This window comes from Trachurus japonicus, chromosome 3, assembly GCF_045865225.1.
Source record: "Trachurus japonicus isolate A0001 chromosome 3, Traja_1.0".
NCBI lineage: Eukaryota > Metazoa > Chordata > Actinopteri > Carangiformes > Carangidae > Trachurus > Trachurus japonicus.
This window is the reverse complement of record NC_140909.1, coordinates 8,104,424-8,120,061: the sequence shown is the minus strand read 5'-3', so window position 1 is coordinate 8,120,061 and position 15,638 is coordinate 8,104,424. Positions and strand designations below refer to the sequence as shown.

Here is a 15,638-nt window from a genome sequence, read left to right as displayed (position 1 = left end):
GAATATCAATTTTCGATCACTTATTTAATCACTAGTGAGGTGTGTACTTGTTGTGAAAATGATTTCATGACATACAATATTCATTAATTAGCATCTGAAGTTGTCCATCCCACACCCAAAAGGTTTTCAATGTGAAGAGAGTTTACACCTATTGATGCTTCAGTTCAATTAAGATAGAGAGAGAAAAACTTGGGTATCTATACAGTAATTTGCATAATATATATACAGTATAATATATGTTTAAAAGAAATATATTATATTTCTTTGTATAACAGGTAACAAAATAGACCTTAGAGTTGAAATCAGAATATGATGGATCCAGTTGCCTTCAATTTCAGAACATAATGACTACAATGACCTGGATGACGGAGAACCTTCACAGAGATATATCCGTAACAGTGGGAAATATTCAGCTACAATGGAATATAAAAATCATTTTCAATAGACTGTTTCTTAAAATTTCTTGCATAATTTGTACTCTGGCCTTCTTGCATTGGTTATAATGGCTTTTGTGATGTGATGTCTGTTGAGTTTTGTGGTTGTCATAGAAAGTTGTCAGTGTTTGGATGTGAGAATGGAAGATAGGCTGCGATTCCAGTTTCGATTGATGGTTTTCAGATGCAAAAGTATTTATTCACTATTTCTTTACACATACAATACGTACAACATCAATAGAAGAAAAACTAAATAATCTCTGATAAAATAAAAGCACATGAGGATCAAAGGACCTGTGTGTGTGTGTGTGTGTGTTTTCAAACTAAGAGCACAAACTTTACCGTAGTTGGGTCTGTTGGTATAAATCATTCAGAGGCAGGACAGACTGAATCCCACAGAAGCAGGCATATACGATGAAAACTCATGACATGCACCTTCAGCATGTGTTACAGTGATGAAGATGAAATGACAAACTGCGATCAATTAATAATCAGCCCCTATATAAAAGCACCTTCCCACCCACCGTGTGGTTGATGATGGTCGGACGCCACACGCTGTGATGAACAGTCATGTTGACACCAGCAGGCTCTGGCTGTTAGGTGCTGACCAAAAGATCCAAATAGAAAATTACTTTATAGCAACAATAAATATCAGATTTTAATGATATTTGATATAATGATATAATTTAAATGAGGTATAACAGCCTTTGAAGTTACTACGAAAGAACAAAAAAGATCCACGTACACCCAAATTAGCAAAATCTTTCAATATAGTATAGCTGTACAGACATTCAATAACTTTATATCATTACTTATTGATTGTGTTTACTAGTTTTCACTCTCAAAATAACTCAGCTCATGATTGTTTTTACAGTTTTTTGACATCTAAACCTACACGAGTGCTTGTTAAAGCTGTAAACAGACAGGAAAAAACGCTGCATCCACATGTGAACAGAAGCTGTTTAAAATAAACAACCATAAGGTGTTTTTTTTCTCTTTCTGCAGACATACATGGTCATGGAGAGTAAAAATTACTTTGCAAAATTCAAGAGCAACATTTACCCCGGACTCAGTAAACCTTCCTCAGGCATTGAAAGGAATTGCAAAACACCATCAGAGTGTGTTGTGCAATTTTATATATTCAGAAAGTAAAACTTCCAATAAGTGCAAAAGAGTGTTTGAGAAGCGGCGAGGGTGCTGTAGATTGAAGCTGCGCCCATTGGAGAAGACAGATGATCCCGCTAAATGCAGCTTGCTCACAGCGTGTGCCTGCCAGAGAATCGCCTACACCTGTCTTGTTGCTCTGTTAAAGGGAGAAGACAATGCAGTGAGACTCACTAAAGGGTCACTGGTTTAGCGTTGTCAAAGCAAAAAAAAAAAAAAAAAAGTGTAAACTATTCATAGGCATCATTACATAAGAGCTCTCTGCAGTCAACTTGAAACAAAAATGAATAGATACGCCTGTCTGCTTCATGAAATATGCACAGCAGTAAACAATTTATGTGTTCAATTAAATTTAGAGGCTTTTTAAAAATTTTATTCCAAATTATACAACCTCCTTTTAACAATATCCTGTGATGTTTATGCTGCCTTTTCAGTCTCTTTATTAGATATTTGATAAAAGCTTTTTGAAGTGAGAAGCTTGAAAAAGATGAATTTATTTTGAAATGAACGTAGCCTTGTTTTTGTTTTTTTCCATCTTCATTTCGTTGCTAGTTGCTGGCAGCAGAAAAATAGCTGAAACACATCACAGATATACTTCATCATCATATTATTATTATATTATTATTTTTAAATTGATAAGATAACCATGTTGGCAAACATTGAGCAACTACGGAGAAACAGCTGGAGTCATGTTTGTAGCCGGTTGATAAATACAAGTCCAGTATTTACTCGCCCCCTTTTAGGGGCTTTTAGATTTGGTCTCCACCTCCTTATGTTGAAAATATCTAATTTGTTAGCTGCTAAATTCTCCAATATATTCACCTGGCAGCTGCTAAACTGCTGTTTGATGCTTCGCAGGTATTCAATAGCTTTTATTTATTTATTTTTAAAAGAGAACAGCTGGCGTCTACATCTGAAGACAACTGTAATGAGAGTTGGAGGTTGGATTGCGCCAACACTATCATATTATTAAAAATATAAATTGCACCAGCTTTGAGGATGATGAAAAAGAAAACATTAACAAATGATGAAAAGCTTCTCTGTTGGTTGAATTGCAGCACTAAACAGTGCAGGTAGCAGCTGAGCAGAGACAACACAGAAGACAAAGAAGAAGAAGAGCTGCAGACTTCTTACATTATGCATGAAACATCGTTCTCAATGATGCTCCCAACGTTGTTCAAGGGCAAACATGATTTTTCTGACTTCCTTACCAGCCGGGAGCTTGTGCACCTCAACCTGCTCTGGTGACAGATAACACAATGTTTTTTGTTTCTTACCCAACAGCACTTGCTCAATTTCCTCGCTCTCCTCCACAGCCACAGGTTTCAGCAGCAGGGCGAAGAACACAGCGATGCCTACCACCTGAGAACCAGAGCGAGCCACAGAAAATAAACACAGAAATACAAAAAATACACAGAAAACTGTTATAGAAAAGAGAGAAAAAAACTACTCTGACAAAAAAAACAATAAATTCCAGCACATAGAGTGATAAATTGGGAAAATACAGCACAGCTTGTGGTCTAAATACTAAACCAGGGCATGTTTTCAGTAATCACTTTGATGCATTTCCCATCTCCACCAACCTTGAGAGGCTGCAGTATAAAGATGCTCTGGAACAGCGACAGGCCCAGAGACATGACCCACTTGATGGACTTTTCTCTGCCGTACTCGAAGCCGTACAGCAGGGTGAAGAAGGTGGAGACTCCGCTGATGGAGAGCAACAGGAACCAGCCTAGAAACACACACCACCAGGGCAGCCAGCAGCCCCCAGACTTCTTCTTCTGCATCCTCACAGGAGGCGGGCTGGGCCACGCAACCGCAAAAGTAGTGGAAGAGAAAATAAAGACAACATATAAGATGTTTCACCAAAGTAAAAAGGATGATGATCTAATATAATAAACACTCGAGGAGCTTTACACAGTGTGCGGACTTCACTCTTTTCTTCTTAGTCAATTTTGTTTTTTAGTCCTGCACCTGTCACACATTTGGATGTGCGTGCTTTACCCCACCTTTGTGTCACCAAAGTAAAAACCCAGGCTGCCCCCAAATAGTCGACCAATTGTTAGTTGACCAAAATTTCATTGGTTGATTGGTCGCAGGAAAAACAAAGGCAAGGCAAGGCAATTTTATTTGTATAGCCTGTTTTTACAAACAGTTCCTCTCAAAGGGCTTTACATGGCATCATAACAACATCCTCTGTCCTTAGACCCTCACATCGACTGAGGAAAAACTCCATAGAAAACCCTTTTTACAGGGAAAAAATGGAGAAACCTCAGGGTGAGCGACAGAGGAGGGATCCCTCACCCAGGACGGACAGACGTGCAATAGATGTTGTTACAGACAAGAACACATTTTGAGCTGTGTCTTGTCAAAATTAAAAGAACTGTGTATGAAAGGCTATAGGGCTTTTAATTTGAAGGGCCAGAAACAGGAAGTCGTGACACTCACTTGCTGTCACTCGTTCTTTTTACACAGTGATATCACGCTTTTGAGCAGTACTTTCTCGCTAAATCTGCAGACTTTCCAAACCCTCTTGGCAACTTTATTTTATTTTTTTGTCAAAAGCGACTTTTTCCGATGTTGTTACAGCGTTTCTGGTTTGAGACTCCGACATGAAAGCACATATCACTGCTGTTTTCAACGAGCAGTGGGCGCTGCCGTGAGCCCCGCACCGTCCCAAAGCACTCACCAGCGGTCAGTAGTGATCGATTAGTCGACTAATCGCCCTAAATGACGACTATTGGTCGACCAAGAAAATCTTTGGTCAAAGGGCAGCCCTAAATTTAGATACTTTTATGTGTCTTTGTGTGTGTGTGTGTGTTGTGCTGACCAGTAGTTCAAGTGGCTGCTGAAAACCATCTCGGCCTTGCGAACCAGCAGGTTGGTGACGTTGAGGGCATGCTGGTAATCTTCAGAGCCGGGGAAATGTCTCGCATCCAGTTTCTCCAGGTCCTTCAGGAGGTGACAGAGACAAGCCAGGAGGAACCTGCTGCAGTGGACCCAGTGGGTGGTGCTCTCAGCCTCCCCTGTGACACCATCACACACACACACACTTGCAGGTGATTGCATTTCCCTGCCCAGCATGGCCTCTCCAGGTCATAAGGTTTCTTTTCTTTGAGGAGAAATGCTGTCGATGAGGCTTTCAAATCCTAAATCATCAGCTCTGGACAATGAACATTTTAAGCTGAACTCATACACAACATCCTGCTGCTGTAAATTCTCACTATTACACTATAATTCTCTACAAAATCATGCACCATTTGTTTGGGGAAATGATTTGAGAGTATACTGTATATTTGTGATAGACAAAAAAGAGGAAATAACAAAACAGGTTTAAATCCTTTCGACCTTTCTTGCACTACAACAATCAAGTTGAATTTCTATCACAATTTGCTCATCTGTTTAGCTCAAGCACCACTCAACTGCCTTATTCATCCACTTACCCCATGTTAGCCCCTTTGTGTGTTCCCCTCTACAGCGCTGTTATGGATAATTGTTTCTTTTTCTTTCTTTTTTTAAATGCAAATGCTCTTGCGTTGACATTTTGCCCTAGATTCCACATTAAATTCCACAAAATAAATTTTGTTTTTATTCTTTTACAAATCATAATACCAGACGGTAAGCATATTTTGTTCATCTGAGTAAAAAAATAAAATAATAAATTAATAATATTAATATTAATAATAAAATCAAGGAATAAATATATATATATATAAAAACCAACCTTGAATTAAGTGGAGCAGTTCATTCACCCTGTCCAGGGTGTAGTTGAGGTCGGTGGTAGACTCCAGCCTGTACGGCCCTGATAACTTGTTCTTCGGACTTTTGCTCACCAAAAACATCATCTCCTCCACGTCCTGGCAGGAACATACAAACAAACATCAAATGCTGCATGCACAGTGAACTATTTGACCAAATGCATAGAGAAGAAAGAATGAATATTATATGGTAAACGGTCAAAATGCTGCTTGTCAAAGCCAAAGGGCATTTACAGTAACTGCAACATAAACTGGATGCAAAATATGTGACCTGTGATGAGAAAATATAATATTATTATATAAAAGAACAACAAAAAACCTTCAGGACAGTTTGTATGTTGATTTGACGAGGTGCCGAGTTCTCCTTGAATTTGTCTTTTTTAGAGTTTGATTTGTTGCGAGGTCGGATGCTTCGGAAGATGGTGATGATGAGGATGTTGATTGGGAACATGAGGAGACCGCTCTGCACCCCCACCATGATTTCTTGCCAGGTGATTTGCAAAGAACCTGGACAGATGCAAAAAGAAAGAAAAGAAAAAAAAAAGCACAAGGATAACAGAGGCTTGTTGAAGCAAGTGAAAACATCTGCAGCACCTGGAAGCTTGGACCAGTTTGAGATGTTTCATTAAAGCTCTATGCTGTCTTTTAATATCATCTATCTAGTGTTACTGTACATTATAGACAGATTTTGTATTTGTATCAGAAAACATCTGTGCCCTACTAGTCCAGGACACATTCAAGTTGAATTTCTGCCATAATTTGCTCGTCTGTTTAGTTCAAGCACCACTTCACTGTCTTACTCATCCACTTGCTCCATCTTATCCCTGTTGTGCAGCTCCAGTCGACCAATGACTCCTATTACGTAATGCTTTTAGAATAAATATCCTGTCTTTTAATATAATCTTTGGGTGAGAAAAATAACTATTTTTGAAGCACAGGCAGATTTTGTGAATACTGTAACCATAAATGTTCTGATTGTTGAAAATATTGATATAATGGCTTGTCATTAATTCATACCTCACAGGTCGTACAAGTGTAACATGTAAAATCTCACTATAACAGTGTTAATGTCTTACTCACTATAACAACTTTTTTGTTTTCAAGTGGCTTTATCAGTGTTTTATTGCCCCTAACCTGATAATCAGTCATAGCCCCCTCTAGTGGACAATCTGTGAAGTGGCCAGTTATTTTTAGATGCCTAAAAACCCAATTATTATCAACCATCAACAGCACAGAACATAAGAAGTAGTTTTGACTCTTGAATAGAACTTTGCTTTGATCTTAGAAAGTGATTCACCTAATTGAAATAGTACAGGTGAGTCCTCGTCCACGGGGATGTTCCAGAAGGCGATGTTGATGGCCATGGTGCAGAGCAGGAGGCTCATGCAGCAGGAAACCCTCTGGGCCCGAGTGAACGGACTACGCGAGGGGGGATCCACTATGGACACCCAGATGTGTTCATCCCTAAAGCCGGTCGATGTTCTGCTCTGGAAAATGTTCCTGAGGGGGAAAAAGGAAGAAACCAGACACAAACTCAGTTAATTTGACTTCAACAGGAGCCGAGTCGGTTTATTTCAGCAGTGTGAGTGTGTGAGTCGGACCTGAAGCTGGCGATCTCATTGGTCTTTGCAGCATTGAATGTTTTCTTGGTCATTCCGTCTCCGCGGTCGTTGCTCAGCCAGCAGCCGCAGAAGAACTGAACCACATGCAGATTTTGGAGGTCTTGTACTGTCACCTTGTTTATATACCTTTATATAAGGGAAAATAAAGGAGAGAGAAACGTTGTGATACAAATCATCTTGACTCTGAATCAACTCCTTATTCTCAATTTGGCAAAGGAGTCTATTTTGGGATTTTGTTTAAAGGGATAGTTCAACATTTTGGCAAATTGGCCCATTGCCATAATCCCTATAGTTTTAGCAGTAGGTTCGTTACCTTTAATTGTCGGTGCAAGCTATTTTTAGAACGGCGGAGCAGAGCCATGAGCTGCTCAGAGCTACGCTACGGAGGCTCATGGGATTTCTTGGTTTCCCTCATCAAACTCATCAAATACACAATCCAACAAGTTGTGACACACACATTCACCACACTATGAGATAATAACGTAACGTTACCAGACAGAGTTGTTTTCAAGGTAAATTTATTTTTTTTATTTTTATTTTTTGGTTCATTTCGGGCATGTCAATTAGTCATCATCATCACACATCATCTCAATCCAATTAATACAATACACATGACCGAAAGGGAAAGCGGGAGAAGCAAAAGCTTATCTAGTCCCGCCCCCAATACTCACATATTCATTTTTTCTGCATGTTACATTTTTGACATAACATTCTTCCAGTATTTTCAAAATTTAACAATTTAACAATTTGACATTTTTTTTTTTTTTTTTTTTTTAACATGACATTTCTCAATTTTTTTTTTTTTTTTTCAACATTTGACATTTTGACATAATGTGTTGCAGCATTAGGCAGTATGTAGAGTTGAAGAAATTGACAGAGACTGCTTGCCGAAAAACTGCTCCCGACTGGAACACGCATCAGCGGTTTTGCATGAATTTACCTTGAAAACAACTCTGTCTAGTAACGTTTGTTATTATCTCATAACGTGGTGAATGTGCAGCTCACACCTTGTCCACAAGAGCGTTTTGGAGTTGTTGGATTGTGTATCTGATGAGTTTGATGAGGGAAACCAAGAAATCCCATTAGCCTCCGTAGCGTAGCTCTGAGCAGCTCATGACTCTGCTCCGCCGTTCTAAAAACAGCTTGCACCGACAATTAAAGGTAACGAACCTACTCCTACTGTAAGACTATTATAGGGATTATGGCAACTGGCCAATTTGCCAAAATGTTGAATTATCCCTTTAACACATTTTTTTTCTATAATATTTTTAACTATAATCCAGATCTAGCTACCACCTAAGTGTGTGTGCCATCAGGATTGAGGATTGAAAACACAAAATTTCAATATCATAGGTGTGAACTAAAAATAACATTAAACTGCCAATCAACTTGAATATATATATATATATATATATATATATATATATATAATATATATATATATAAATAAACCAATAGAAAGCTTTGTGAAATTAAAATTAGTAAATATCTGAAAGAAAAAACAGTAAGATAGTGTAGTGCTAAATGTATTGATTGCTGCCGAAGTGTGTGTGTCTCATGGTACCATGACGGGTGACCTCCAGAGTTGTCGTGCTGCAGCCTGACGTTTTGCACTTCGCCCAGAGGGAGAGGTGTGGCCAACAGGAACATATCCACAGCTCCTCTCTCGAACACGGGCTTATCAGGGTCTGTGAGGGTGTACGTTTCGCTCTCTCCGTCTACGCCAATCAGCTTCACCGTGACCTATAGGACAACAGCGCTGGTTTGACACATCTGTGGCATGAACCCGGATTGTATAAGGACCACATGTGTGTGCGCTTCACACAACTGTCGCGACCCTTTTCTGAACCAAACCATGAAACACCATCGCATGAACGCAGTGGAGGAAGACGCTGATGATTAAATCCCTTTTTTAATATTAAAATCCCTTAGTTTTTAATGAAATCAGGCAGCATTTCTAAAAAAAAAAGTATGAACATCTACAGCTTTATATATATTTCATCTGGATTATATTAAAAAATATATAAAGTCTAAATGTTTTAAAGAAGACACTTACATTTGCAGACGTCCCAGCGTTCTTGCGATGGCCGGTTTGGACACCGATCAGATAGTTGTACTGAGCACCTGGGTGGTTGTCCGCCAGCAGAGTCATCTTCCTCTAATAGTTCAACATAAAATCATTGTGAGGGATGGATATGGATGTGTTGGCAGGAAAAGACAGTTTCAAAACAAAATTTCCCCCCCAAAAAAGACATTATGCAGGATATTATGCAGCAACAGTGAGAAAAGACTATCTGTGTTTCTAATGCAGTGTTTTTCATCCTTGGGGTCAAGACTGGAATTCAAATGGGGTCACCTGAAATGTCCAGTAATTGATTAAAAAAATTACATATATATATTTTATATATATTTTTTAGTTAATTATTACTCTTTTTAAAATTATAATATAACACCACACACAACAACACAACTGTTTTCTATACTTTCACGTTATCAAATATCGAAATCCATGCTCAGTCTGGGTAACGTAATCATATTTAAAGTATATATATATATTTTTTTTTGGCTTTTTGCCTTTATTTGATAGCTCATAGTGAGATAGACAGGAAAGGGGGAGGCAGAGAGAGGGGGAATGACATGCAGGAAAGGTCTGCCCGACACGGGATTCGAACCGGGGACACCTGTGTTGAGGACTGTAGCCTCTACATGGGGCGGCCGCTTTAACCACTGCGCCACGCACCACGTAATCATATTTAATCCGAGCGTGTGTAATTGCATGTCTTATAACTGCTGTGTAACCACGAATCATGTCCAATCCTTCCACAATCATGTAAATCTACCTATTTAATACTTGTTATTATTGGTCCTCTGTTTTCATGGACTTCTTGTGTGATGAAATCTAGCAACAGTGCTAAATCCGGTGTATTTACACTGAGTACTCATATACTCAGTGTCCATTAATATGCATTGCCCTGTCTAAATAAACAAATAAAGATTATAAATTGAGTTCAAATAAAATGCAGCATATAAAAATATCTGAGCTGGTGCATCTTGATTGACGGGGTCGCCCAAAATTTGCGATGTCAAAATGGGGTCACGAGCCAAAAAAGGTTGGGAACCACTGTTCTAATGTGTCCTGATGAGTTTGTGCTGGCTGAATTATTCCCAGCACTGTGTTTTGACTTAAAACATTTTACACTGTTGCCCATAAAGTTGGAATCAAATATCTTTCAAATGTCACTCAGTCACTAATTTTGAGTATGGCCACTCCTGACATGGATCCATGTGTTAAGATATCATATCATACAAGCATGAAATTGTTTCACCTGGGTAACTGGGACTCAGTATGTAATCATTGCACCTGGTCAAAGGTGATTAATAATGTGTATAAATCCGAATAAAAAGAGGAATGTGTCTGAAAACAAACTTATTTAACAGTGTATTTAACATGAGAGTGGTGTGGTGTATGACCTTAGAGCTCGCCCTGCGGTCGGCGTAGCAGGCCCACATCAGCGTGATCAGGTAGAGGCCGAAGAAAGCGCAGAGCAGCGACAGCACCACGTAGTTCTGGGACACGGTGGCGAACAGCTGTGCCGTCTTACTTATGTCCACGTAGTTCGGCATCACAAAGAAGGAGCTCCCGAACAGCGTGAGGTGGTTGCACAGACACTGTGTGCGCTCTGGAGTGCTCAGCTCTCCCACCTTAAACAACAGCAGCACATACAGTAACTGTCTCAAACGCATCTGGAGCAGCTGGAATATTTTACAATTCAAGTTCCGAGTTTATCCGACTTAACTCACCCGGCAACCATCTACGCTCCACATCCCCATGTCTGTGTCCCAGTAAAGGCACTTGCTGGCAAAAGAGATGATGTTCAGTGTGAAGCCGGGTTCCCATGAGGAATTAAAGAGCTTGGTCTCAATGAACCAAACTCCAGTAGTTTGCTGTAGCATCTCTGGGGTGATCATCCAGCGGTAGTCTCCTGTTGCAAGAAAAAAAAAGCCAATAATCACTAATACTATCTATCTATTATCTATTTTCTTTTATTTTACTTTTAGTTGCTCTTGCTTTTAAATCTGTTTTTAGTGTTTGTTTTTATTCTGTTTTATGCTTCTCTTTTTTTAAATGTTTTGTCTTTATGTAAAGCACATTGAGTTGCCTTGGTATGAAATGCGCTATATAAATAAAGATGCCTTGCCTTGCCTTGCCTAATACTGACTGTGAGTGTGGCCACAGCAGACCTGGCAACCCCTGGTGTAAGGTGACAGTTACCTGTCGGTCTCAAGATGATGGTCGAGGTGAGCGAGGAGATCGGAGGTGACCCATAAGACAGCGTGAGAATCAGTGACACGTTTAAATTGGGAACTGCATTGAAGATGACGGTCACGTTAGGGTCTGTGACGTTGATTCTGTTCACTGCTTTCATGTTTTCCTCCAGTTCAACGGTGGCATTGATCAGCGATGCAGGATTCGGACGAGGCAGAAAGATCTGGAACAAAGAAAAGGCAGGGAACTGGCCGGGAATCCTGACAGAAAGTATTAACACAACTTTGCTCTGAAGCGAGAACCATGATTTCTTATTCTTTTTCATATTAAGATATGGATATAAGTCCAAACTGTAGTCTAAACATATACAGTATTATTAGATGTGGGACAAACTGTGATGCCTTTTCTTCCCTAAGACAAAAGTAGAGTGATATTAATACAGTAGAAGTTTGTTTCTTCCTTCCTCATCACTGATTGGCTCACATTTCACACTCTTCCTCCTCTTAGCTGATTCAGTTCACCTTTTTCACACCGATTTTATTGAAACACATCACTCTCACTGGGAGTGTGTGTTCCTCCTTCAGGTATAGAAATGCAATCTGCAAGATTTTAAAAATCAACCTTTGTTTAGGGAATTTCTTCTCTGTGGATTCAGACCCACTTCATTCAGATTCACTTTCATTTTGAACCTTATAATCTACATAAGTATAATATTAGTCACTCTTCCTCCTGATTTGGACGGACAGGTTTTGTGTTTTTCCGGCCCAGCTGACGTAGGAAGGATAAACACAGTAATGTGCTAAGTGCTCTGATAAACAAGGTGTCACAAGCTGCTGTTTTATCACCTGCCAGAGAGCAAAGCTTCACTGTCCACGCTCTGACTCACCTTTGTAATAACACTGGCTTTCATAACATCTCAATCTCACCTCTACCACTTTTTTAAAAATTGCACTGAAAGGCTGTATTTATGTATGTATGTAAGGCACAAATGGCACAGTTTATTTCTGTTTGCTTGCTAGCTACCTACCTTCAAATTATTTTAGCACTTTAGTTCAGATAACACAAGAGCCAGTGTACCTCTATACTCTCTGACAGGTTCATCAGCTTGATCTCTGAGCCTTTATTGTTGAGTAAAAGGTTGCAGACCGTTCCTGTGATGTTGTCTTCAGAGGGATGGGGATTCCCTGAGAATGTGGTCATCTACGGAGGAGGAGAGCTCAGTTAAACACACTGTAGATGACAACAAAGAAACAAGCACTCATAGACACTATAATAACACAAACACACACCTGAGTGGTGACCGAGACTGCATCTCCGAAATGACCCATTAGAGCTGAATACGAGGGGAGCCTGATGAACTCACCGTCTTTCTCTGAGCCTAGCACCGCGTTGCCAAGCTCGTCAGGTTTACGGCTGAGGGAAGGAGTTAATTGGGATATTTAGCAGTTTCTAATTGCACAAAAGCTGCAAAATGATCTTCTGAAGAAAAAAAAACAAACACCAACTTGGTCTGGTAGATGGAGCCTGATTGGTGATTGATGACCACGTCTTCGGCACCTGCACTCAGCAGGATGGAGACTGTGCGAAAGATCTCGAAGATCCGCTCAAACAAAGACTGTACGGGGGCGAGAGAGGCAACATCACCTGACCTGAGTGTGCGACTGCTTGTATGTCACAGTATCACACTCTTGTGAACTTACTGTGGGGTTCGGGTTAGACTCGAGGTCGCATTTTTTCGTCGCGAGCAGGTAGATGGCATTACTACAGTTGATGATGTGACTCATAGTGTCTCTGTTTTCCAAAGCAAATTCTTCAGTCAGTTTTTTGGTGGCCGCCAACAAAGAGTCAATAAATGCGTCCTGTGAAAGAAAAAACATAGATACACCATGACACACTCAGTGTACACGGAGTTATTTGTTATAATTGCAATTATATAATAAGAGTTTTCATAGGTTCCCACCCTGACTTCATTTGTTGGCTCCCCTGCTGTTACTTCGATTCGTTTCAGTTCTTTATCTGCTTCCTGTCTCAGGAAAACAAACACAAAAGGTATCTCACTGCACTATTCAATAGCCTTCATGACTCATAGGTCAAACAGTCTCTATATAAAATGACTGAGGGATCTCTCACCTGGAGGAGTAATTCAATATTATCAATATGTGAAGCCATGTCATCTACACTCCTTCTGAGTCCTGGAATCAAAGTGTGTGTGTGTGTGTGTTTGAGGAGAAGATGAAGACTGTGACTGTCGTCCTTCACATTCACATTTATTATTATGACACTTAATGCTTCAGTGTCACTTACGTGAACTGCTTGCATAACTGGGCTCTGACGTATTCTGCAAAGATAACATGGGAAATAAGAAGAAGATTCAGTCTGTATGTTTATTCACCTTGGTACTGACAGTGTGCAGTTATCTCTTACCTTAGTGTTTGATGAAGGCCCTGAATCTTTAAAACAAGAGTCACATTTAACAAACTGCATATTGGATCAAGTTACATTGTTAAGAAATTTAAAAAAATCTAACTGTAATACACTTTGCTAAGTTGCAAAGAACACAAGAGAAGAAAGGAAGAAGGAAGGACGTGAGGAAAAGGAAAAGTGGTGATTAGGAAGTTCTTGTTACGTACGGTGGGTGCAGACGAAGCTCCGCCTCTGGCTGCAGTCGGACGTTACAAAGAGCTGAAGAGGAGTCAGAGTCATGTACGTGCAGCTCGTCTCAGAAATGTCACCATTTTCTGTTTCAGAGAGAAGTGTGTGTGCACATAGAGACAAACGATTGTGTTACCTCAGACATGATGAAGACAAAAAACATTTGGGCAACAACTATTTATTAATTTGTCAATTATCTTCCAAACAATTTAGCCTCATAAAATGTCCAACAATAATGAAAAATGTCCATCACAAGTTCCCAGAGCCAAGTTACATCTTCTCTCTTTTCTTTTTTCCAAACAAACAACACAGATCTAATAAGATGTTGACAAATTATCATATTTTACAAGACCTGAGAAATGAGAAATGACTCCAGCCAGACAGTAGCGAGTTTGTATATACTGATGAATTTTACCTCATCTAAACCAACAGTGAAGCCATTGAACAAAATAAAACAAAACTTTTACTGAGGAAAGTTCTCTAAAATTAAATACTTTTATTTTTTAATTTCCTGATGCAGTAAACAGTCTTCAGTCCAGTGTCACCTGCAGCTGTGCCTAATTCAAGGTAACTATCTATTATTGTTTTTGTTGTTACTGTCCTCTCTTCTTAGACTGTGTATGTTTTTGTTAAATGTAGGATACGACCAACTGTGTTGTTTTTGCTTTTAATTACATAATACATAAAAGCCTAACAAGGGAAAGGAGTTACGTAAAGGTTTCATGCCTTGTTTTGAAACCATGTTATCCCTAAAAAATCCCTAACCCCCCCAAAGTTACCGGGTAAATGATTTAAAACAACATAACAACATATATTGAATTACATTTAATATGTAAAACAATAATCTAACAGTTATTCAGTGAAATATAACATATCGTTTTTCTTATTTTTGAATCACTAAAGTGCCAATTTTGTATTGTTTCAATGTTTAGATTTATATCTGATTTAATTTTGATGTTGTCCTCACACTGTTGTTTGTGTTAAGACAGCATTGTTAAGTCAGGATCTCCCAAAAATGATATTGATTATGTTGATTAACCTCTATCCACAAGGCCACTGACATAAAATCACAGCAGATAACCTACAAGAAAACATTTTTCCTTGACTTCACCATCGGTCTACATCTGCAGCCTGTGGAAAGGGGTCTCACATAGACGCTGCTTGATTTCACAGATGATGATGAAGCAGATGCGCATTAAACAAAAGACAAAATTGTGATTATTACATATATTTTACTCACCCACGGTAGGTTCTCCTTGCATACCTTCTCCCAGCCACCATGAGAAGTCGTTTCTCTTTCTGCTGTTGTTCTCCAGGAAACTTTTGACCTCGCTGTCCATCACCTTCAGCAGCTCCCCTCCTTGATTTTCACAGCTGCTCTTGGCTTCAAACCAGGTTTTTGAATCCTCGACAAACTCAAAACAGACATTTCTGACAACAAAATCACAGGTGGCAGGGAAAACATCGCCGGGACAGGCCTCAGCCTTCTCAGGTAAAAGCAGAAATCCAGCTGAAATCCACAAAAACACAGCAGTTCGCAGCCACACGTCCATGGTTATTATAATGTACAGAGCCAAAGCACATAGTCCTGTAGGAGCTGAGCAGCAGCAAAAGAGTGAAATCCCTTCAGTCTGTCACATGGAAATCAGGGAACTTTCTCTGGAAAAACCTGCATATGTTGTTAATACATTAGGAAAATCTCTGCAGACACTCAAACAAGATGCAAAGTGAACAAGGCACT

General features: G+C 39.5%; 1 protein-coding gene across 1 annotated transcript; it reads right to left on the bottom strand.

Annotated features, from left to right (window-relative positions):
• Nucleotides 1-1,464: 1,464 nt before the first annotated feature.
• pkd1l3 (polycystic kidney disease 1-like 3) lies at nt 1,465-15,631 on the bottom strand. Its single transcript, XM_085773086.1, has 23 exons — nt 15,138-15,631; nt 13,876-13,983; nt 13,670-13,695; nt 13,550-13,583; nt 13,376-13,437; nt 13,206-13,268; nt 12,946-13,104; nt 12,751-12,860; nt 12,535-12,658; nt 12,323-12,445; nt 11,252-11,468; nt 10,780-10,961; nt 10,450-10,680; nt 9,035-9,136; nt 8,543-8,721; nt 6,958-7,104; nt 6,654-6,856; nt 5,676-5,863; nt 5,323-5,455; nt 4,429-4,624; nt 3,182-3,401; nt 2,876-2,960; nt 1,465-1,737 (listed from the first exon to the last, which is right to left on the bottom strand). The coding sequence occupies exons 1-23, from the start codon at nt 15,448-15,450 to the stop codon at nt 1,691-1,693; spliced, it is 3,252 nt and encodes a 1,083-aa protein (XP_085629212.1). The 5' UTR covers nt 15,451-15,631; the 3' UTR covers nt 1,465-1,690.
• Between the last annotated feature and the right edge of the window lie 7 nt (nt 15,632-15,638).